The sequence below is a fragment of the Salvelinus sp. IW2-2015 genome, linkage group LG5, assembly GCF_002910315.2.
Source record: "Salvelinus sp. IW2-2015 linkage group LG5, ASM291031v2, whole genome shotgun sequence".
Lineage (NCBI taxonomy): Eukaryota > Metazoa > Chordata > Actinopteri > Salmoniformes > Salmonidae > Salvelinus > Salvelinus sp. IW2-2015.
The window spans coordinates 6980967-6989478 of NC_036844.1; the positions used below are offsets into that span (position 1 = coordinate 6980967).

The following is an 8512-nucleotide window of genomic DNA, read 5'->3' on the forward strand; positions in this document are numbered from 1 at the left end:
TCTCTCTCCCGCACACACACACACTCACTCATTCAGTGACTTACATCATCCATCTCTCTTTCTTTCTGTGTTTTCTCACAGAAACACTCTCTGACTCACTCTGATGATGCTGTTATCATTTATCCTTGCTATATCACACACACACACACACACTCTCTCTCTCTCTCTCGCTGTATATCTGGCGTTGGATCAGAGGGCTGGCCCCAGAGTGCTGAGGAATGACATGCCTTCCCACTGGGGGATGCTGGGTAAAGCATCCCTCTGCYGTGCAGCTGTTGGCCAAAGACTGAACCCAGAACCCGACCTACAGACACAACTAGCATGATATTAAAATACACACTCATATCACATGTTATATAACCTGTCATAAGGAAAGAAAACTGACATTGGCTATCTCAAAGCCMTTGGCCCTCTCAAAGATATCACATTTCATAACAAATATTTTGCTCAGTCAATACTGAGGTTTATTAAAGTGTTCATATTTTCACTCACTAATAGCACCTGTACAGTGTAGTGCTGCACTACGATATCGACTAATAACTTGGTTCGTGTGACCATAGAATTCGGAATTAGAATACTACAACGGACATGAATCTTSTTACGACGGTATAAAATGTCAGCCATTTTGGTAAGGGAGTTGGGTCAGCCAATGCTGTGATGAGATATTGTGTAAAACAATGCATTTGAAGAGTATCTGCCCAGTATGTGTGTTAGCTAGCCAGCCAGGCAGTTCAAGTGGAATGATTTGAATAATGTTTCAAGTTACCTGCCAATATAACATTCCATACTAACAATGCAGTCAACCTACAGCCATACCCAGGCTGAAATCATTTGATGATAGGACATAGACAAGTTGTAAATGCAACAAGTACTGTATCATATTATAACACAGATTTCCAAGAAAACAAACATTGGGACATTTACGGTCTATCTACATATATATTTTAGAGGCTATTTATACAGGCAATTTTTTAGAAACCTGTGTCAATTGTATTTCTAATTATATGACAATATTTTAGGTTGACAATAATTCTATTGCACTTGTTGCATTTACAACTTGTCTATGTCCTATCATCAAATGATTTCAGCCTGGGTATGGCTGTAGGTTGACTGCATTGTTAGTATGGAATGTTATATTGGCAGGTAACTTGAAACATTATTCAAATCATTCCACTTGAACTGCCTGGCTGGCTAGCTAACACACATACTGGGCAGATACTCTTCAAATGCATTGTTTTACACAATATCTCATCAGTGCCATTCATTCCAATTAGACTGGTTTGGATTTCTCCCTGACCACAATGGATGCGATAAAGAGGTCAATGGGGAGAAGAAGAAGGACGCCAGATTGGCGCACATTCAACAAATCTGATCTAACAAAGTGGATATTCGTCAAATCCGTCAGKATTGATGTGTTGTAAACAGGCCCACAATGTGCTTACTTCAGTTAGATTGATATTTTGGGCTGTTTTCGCTGCATGACATTTAGAAGCTGYCCCTTTTCAGGTTTAGAAGACGTGACTGTTTAAATGCTAACTCCCGTTCGTATAAGCTGGTAGCATAGCTAGCATACCTGAGCGGCAGGTAGCCCGGCGGTTAAAAATGTTGGGTCAGTAACCAAAAGGTTGCTGGTTCGATTCCCTGAGCCGGCAAGGTGGGAAAATGTGCCCATCTGCCCTTTGAGCAAGGCAGTTAACCCCCAATAACAACTGCTCCTCGGGCGCTGATGATGTTGACTAAGGCAGCCCCCCTGCACCTCTCTGATTCAGAGGGGTTGGGTTAAATGCGGAAGACACATTTCGGTTGAATGCATTCAGTTGTACAACTGACTAGGTATCCTTTCCCTACAGAAACCGGTGGTGGTAGTTTTCAACTTTAATGCAGTTGATTGGTGACGATGGCATGAACATGTGTTGGGGTTGACATCCATACAAGCAATTTACTCCAATTTTTACCTCAACATAGTATGAAATACACATGTAAACAATAGCCGAAATGTAGGTTAATTTTCCTGTGACGCAATGAGGAGATTCAGGATCTTGCCCCATGCATTACCATGGCATTTCCATCGTTTTGGTCGAGTTCGATTCACCTCTTTACCGCATGAATGGCTGCCATTTTCATACCATTCTGGAACTTTGARGGGTTTGACATAGCACCTCTAGTAATTTAATAGGATCTCTATGCGCGTGACCACAGCGATAGAGGGCTTCTTTAAGAGGCCTTGAGGATTACTATGACACTGAGGTGCTGTGCAACTGAGCAGCTGTTTAAAAGCAGGGCAGGCAATATGGCCGCCCGTTCCAGCTTGGGCAGAGCAGACGGCTCATGTTTGAACTGACTTCTCTACTGCTTTTAAAATGAGTCCCTAAAAGAAAAGAAAGTTTAACACAAAACTGATGTCCACGAGTGTTCTTAACAACRTTAATATACACATATACAAAAACAACAGAAATACTTCATCAATATGGATAATGAAAAGGAGTGAAGAGGATGTTGAGAGATTCATATTTAGCCCTATAAATCTTAAAACATAGGCAATGTCGTGCTCAATACGTGGCCCTGCCCGACCAAAACAAAAACCTGACCTTTTCCCTTTCTTTCCCTTCATTYAAATGTTACAGAAAGGTCATACAGGAATGAACTAATATGAATCTGCAACATTAACAGAAAACAATGCTTCAGATATAGAACTACCYTGGCCTGCCAGTTTAGAAGACGGCCATTAGCCCACTTCCTGTTCGGGAGATGTTCACTTCCTGCTAGATTTGCCCCACATCCTCCTTCTCCTGACCTTCRATAATTTAACATTGTTTTTACTRCTACTACTACTATTGTTCCTTTGCTTTCACAGACATCATACGTTGTGGGTCGAGCTATGAGAAATATATGGCTCTAGTGCATTCTAACTGTTGCCCTTCAAAAGTTACGAACATAAAAAAACACTTTATTAGTTGAGGCCGGAAGGAACACGTGAGCAGCTTAGCACGTTCTTGTCGTCAAGAGGAAGCTCTGTCGGCCCCATGGGGGTGATCTGGACAGGGATCATGGTTCTGGCTGATTTAGGAATAGAAACTCGACATGACACCAGATAGCTGCAGCGTGTGTGTGTGTGTGCCTGCAGATAAAGAGGGTGTGTTGAACCCCAGGGCCGTCTAAAAAAAAATCCCTGCTGCAAGCCAGGCCCGGCCCGACAGACTCAGTGACTTAATCAGCCTATAGCGCCAGCACAACATCCTCATCAATACACTGGGACTTTTGACTTTATGCATAACCTTAAGACGTTATACCGTTACTGACTTGTAGTTCGACCCAGATAGGCGGAAGGGAGGAAGTCATTCTTGACTAAAGAACAAAACTTCATCCAGATGCTTATACTCTCCCTATTGCTACGCCTAGCAATGTATTACTTGTGCTGTCTTTCATTGCACCATCATGGCAACTCTCCAAGGAGAGCTACGGCGTAGTAGGATACCTACTCATGTCTGTCACTGGGAGGGAGCTCTGATGACACTGTCATTGTGTGTGAAGCAGATTCAGAGGTCAAAGTGGAGATTGAGGAAACGGGTTGGAGAGTTCATGGGTTTTTGTCTGGAAAGGCAGACAGACAGACGACTGAATATGYGATTCCGCTAGCGCAGAACTATGGACGCATGCTAGTGAAGCGGAACACAGACACAGACACAGGCAGAACGCCGTATGGAGGAGGCTGGAGGATAGACAAGAGTTGTCCTAAATAGATTTGGACCAGCACATTTCATTGTAAGGTTGAGATGTTATCTCTGGCATACTGGGAAATCACGAAGAGCTAATCGATAGCCAGTTAAAGATTATTAAGAGATACCTGAAGAATATACTGGAATATAACCTCCCCCATACAGCGACGCCACAGAGCTCAGAGACAGGCGAGCACACACACATGCACGCATGCACACGCACACACTCACCACACTCTCACAGACACACAACCACAAACACTCACAGCACGACACACACACTTACCCCTCGCCTCAGGCTCCGGAGGCAAGTCATTTTGGGTTTGGAGGCCATGAACTCATTGAAGCGATTGGAGAGGGGCTCCTTGTTCTGCTTGGGAGACTGGGGGTCGTTGGGAACAGCAGAGGGTGAGGGGGGGCTGGAGGCTGGGGGGGCAGGGGGGGGCTGGTGCGGGGACGTTAACAGGGACATAAGCTACCAGTATGAGAGGGAGCCATGACGGAGGACAAGAAGAAGAGGAGGAGGAGGAGGAAAAGGGGCAGAATCAAAACGAGAGGACAAAAAAGGAAGGAGGGAGGAACACAAAACGAGATAAATAAGGGCCCAAATAATGTTAAAAACAGAAAAAACCAACGGGAACAAAGACAACCAAAAGAGATATCAAACACAAACAAACCCAGTGTCATAAGTAACCAGCTGTTATGTGGTATAATCTTGTCAGACAAACAAACGTGAAGTAAAAACAACTTGTCAAGCGACGGTCGTAACATTTCTAAACAGAGTGAGTCAGAAGTGTTAATAGAGTGTTATTGCAAGGTGCTGCAGCTGCCACACATTTAAAACAGACAGCTTTACAGGAAGCACATGCAAGCTTCCATTTTGTAGCAAGTGTTTTTTTTTGTGTGTGGAAACGTCATCACATGCGAGCTCTTGGACTAGAAATTCACCATATCCTCCGAGATGTGACAGCGGCTGAATTTCAATCACAGAAACCTAACTCCTGCAATCCCAAASCACTTGACGCTCAATTAATGAGCTATCAGCCCTTTGGGAGCTGGAGAGAGATCTGCAATTTGTACTGACATTGCTTTGCTACTCAGTGAGAGAACATGCATGAAAGTGCTTTGGATACCCATCTTTTAAAACCAAAGTTAATGAAACGTAAATCAATCAAGTAAATGGTTTGCTGCTCTTTTAATTCAGASAGGAGTTCTAGTTGGACATATATATTCTATATATAGCAAAGGCTAGGATCTAACACGTGTCTTCCGTATTGGCTCTGCTCTGATACAAGTCTCACATGTTTTCACTGTGCAGGTAGCCTACTTGTTAGAGCGTTGGGCCAGTAACTGGAAAGTTGCTGGATYGAATCCGCGAGCTGACAAGGTAAAAATATGTTGTTCTGCCCCTGAGCAAGGCAGTTAACCCACTGTTCCMCGGGCGCCAAAGACGTGGAGGTCGATTATRACAGCCACCCGCACCTCTCTGATTCCCTGTATGTGTGTGTCTGTGTCCTTCCAGAACATTCTGTTCCCCTAAAGGCGTCAGAATGCTTTGGTTTGAACGAATGTGCTCGTATACTCCCTTTTAAGACCTTGGCTTGAAAAACAATAGTACTGTTTGTCCCTCTTGGGATGCCGTAGCCAGTATACACTTTCTCAAAATAGTCCGAATTAATCTAAGATAACTGAAAGAAATCTGTCATTAATTTTGACGTTTTTGCAGAGGAGCTCCTGGTCGCGCAATTTTACATCTAAGATGTTTGGTGCAGTATTTCGCGAGTGAAAAAATGTGCACGAAAACGAGTTGTCTCTCCTTGAATGACTTAATTGAAGAATCCCTACTGTTGACCAATCACCGGCGAAGGGGCGTAGACTTCGGCTAACAAACTTGGGCTTGCCTCAAGAAAAAATATTGTGTGCACGAACGGCAGAAAAACATACCTTGCCGAAGACCAAAACAAACAAAAACGTCACAAAACGTTATCATAATGTACGCTCAAACTGTTTTGGATGGGAAGCATCCGGACGCCTTAACGCTCTCAGGGTACAGTATGTGCGTGGCCTCACAAAAAAGGTGAGGACAAACACCCTGTCATTAGTTGTCCCTTACACTTTAGAGTCTCACACACTTACATTATAACAGGACGAACACCAAACAAACAACACACACCATGCTCAAACCGCAGGGAGTCGGCGCTAGTGAGTGACATGCACACCCACACGCCACACACGCTCACACACACACCCTAGCTCTATCATGAAGTGACACCATTAGGTACGAATGGTGCCACTTCMAACCTTCGACCCTCATCCCAAATGGCCCCGTGTTAGACAGCCTAGCCATACAGAACCAAGGGGCCATGCTGTGGGAGAAGAGGCCATTCCAGACAGACCCCCCCCCCCCGGTGTAAGAGGAGGGTCAATGAAGGAGACTGTTATTAGGCTACAGGACAGACAAGTCAGTGTGCAGGGGAGTGAGTTAATCTGTCCGGCCCAGAGAGAGGGAGTGGAAGGGAGGAGTGGGAGGAGTGGTGGGACTCGGTTATGGAGGATGCATTAGTTGGTGGTTGTTGTTGTTATGTTAACACGTTAAAGTTAAGAGTTGGTTGGTGGCTCAACGACAGTGAGGATGATGATGATGACCGGTGAGTAACCAGCGGGGGGGGGGGGTAAAGGGTGGCAAATAATAACACTGACAACACTACTAACGTACTGTAATCACAAAATCACTGCAAAAGCAAAATTACCAGAACAATAAATAACAACCCACCAGAACTATAATGACAGCCCAAAGGAAACATTAAAGTCACATTTTACTGTTATTTACAACACAGTAACACCAAGACCTACAACAATGTCCCCTGAAGTCTCTGACAATTATCGAAGCCCTGTTAACGACAGCATGGCCAAAAACAATGCACATTCTTGTCCTTTATTCTTGTACAGGGAGAATGAAGTGAGGTCACAAAACCTCCCCCCGAATCTAGGCTTGACCTTCGAKTATGTGTGTGTGAGAGAGTGTGTGTGTGTATGTTACCTTGTTCTTGTTCTTAATGAAAGGCCACAGTTTGCCCTTGCTCTTGCCCCCGCTGGGTCGTTCCTTGGCCTCTCCTCGTGAGTTGGACAGGCTGGTTTCAGAGACCGTCCTCTTCATGGACTGGCCTGCCCCATAGTCCTCAAATTCTACGTCCCCCGGGGGCTCGAACCCAGACTTATACGACTCCACCACCTGCTTCGAGTCCTGGTGGGGTGGGGTTAGGTGGGGAGAGAGATAGTAGGGGAAATTCAGATCGTATGGCTAAACAAACATTTGGATATGACCGGATGGAGAAAAGATAGAGACAGGATTGAAACACTGATCTAAAAGAAACTATTCTGTTCACTCTATTTCTATTCCTAAAACATGATTGTGTTTTCCTCAACCGTGTCCAGAAATAGCATAGGACAGAAATGTTCTAGACCAGGAAGACTTGATTTGTTATTGTACTATTTCCAGTTGTTGTTGTCAGTTCATTAYTTCAGCTCAATCAAGATGGATGCAGAGGGTGACCGGAGGTCGGGAGGCTCCACAGCCTGAACTGAGGAAGAGGGGAACGACCTGGAACTGTCACACGGGAGCTATGGTGAAAACACCAGACGTCAGGGACTGACAGTCAGGAAGCAGCTCATTAATCAGCAGGCYGCGACGTCTTGGATCTCTATCCTATCTATACTGATAAGGTCAAAKGTTAGAGGTCATCAGCCTCTGTTATTCCTATTTTGTTTCCTGGAACAGGCAAAAGCACAGGCCTTAGCTCAGTCATCTCCCTTCCTTCTCTAACCCACACACAAACACATCAAAAGCGGATGATTTTCTATTGCTTGCACTAAGACATGGTACGCCATCTTAGCATACTGGATTGAATGCTTCGAATTGTTTTGGCCAATATCAATGACTCGTGCATCAATGACTTGAGATAAAATAACAACATGGGTGTTTGTTATCTGGTTAAGTGCATCAGTTCCTCTTCTCCCAGTTTTGTAGGGAACTGCTTGTTAACTTTGAGTGTGCAGACAATAAACTGGCCAGATCCAGAAAAGCTGCTCCCTCCTGCAATGATGTAGTGTGATACTTAACTTAGCAACATTCTCCATCAGGCAGAGGAGAGAGAGAGTCGCTTGGCGAAGACAGGAGGTTGGCAAAGACAGTTGTTAAATTGTGAGTGTAATTGTGAATTTTTGCTCTCAAAGCGAACCATATCGCTCTCTCTCTCTCTTCCACTCTCCTTCTCTATCTCTGTACCTCTCTCTCCTTCACATCTCCCCACATCTCTTTCTCTCCCACACTGCCTGCCTGTCTCTCCCTCTCCCGCTCTCTCTCTGTAGACACATCTCTCTTCTCTCTCTCTCCCTTACTCTCGCTTCCCCACTTTCTCTCATTATTGCTCCTGCTACCCTGCTGTTTTCCCAGCTCGCTCTCAGAAAACATTAACTTTTGGAGTGTCAGGAGACGGGATCTAAATTAGCCCAGTGCCTAGTGAGTCAGGTGGCTGAGTGAGTGAGTGACAGGGCTCCAGGGAAAGGAGTCACACCAGTTGTAATCCCAGGTTATATTACGACCGAGCATTTGAGGCAGATGGGCGAGGCACATACCTCCAGTATTTTTGAATTTAGTCATACAAAGAGCCTGTACTCTGGTGAGGAGCAAATACCATCAACAACACATAGCACCCACATGGTTGTGACTTGGTACAGTACTAAACTCACAATCGTGTGTGTGTGTGTGTGTGTGTGTGTGTGTGTGTGTGTGTGTG

General features: G+C 44.8%; 1 protein-coding gene across 1 annotated transcript in view; it reads right to left on the reverse strand.

Moving 5' to 3' along the window:
* The window catches only part of fnbp1b (formin binding protein 1b), a 91986-nt gene that overhangs the window by 15471 nt on the left and 68003 nt on the right, over positions 1-8512 (reverse strand). Inside the window, 3 exon segments of the mRNA XM_070443742.1 lie at positions 4003-4191; positions 6757-7017; positions 7270-7297. Coding sequence (XP_070299843.1) covers positions 4003-4191; positions 6757-7017; positions 7270-7297 — 478 coding nt within the window.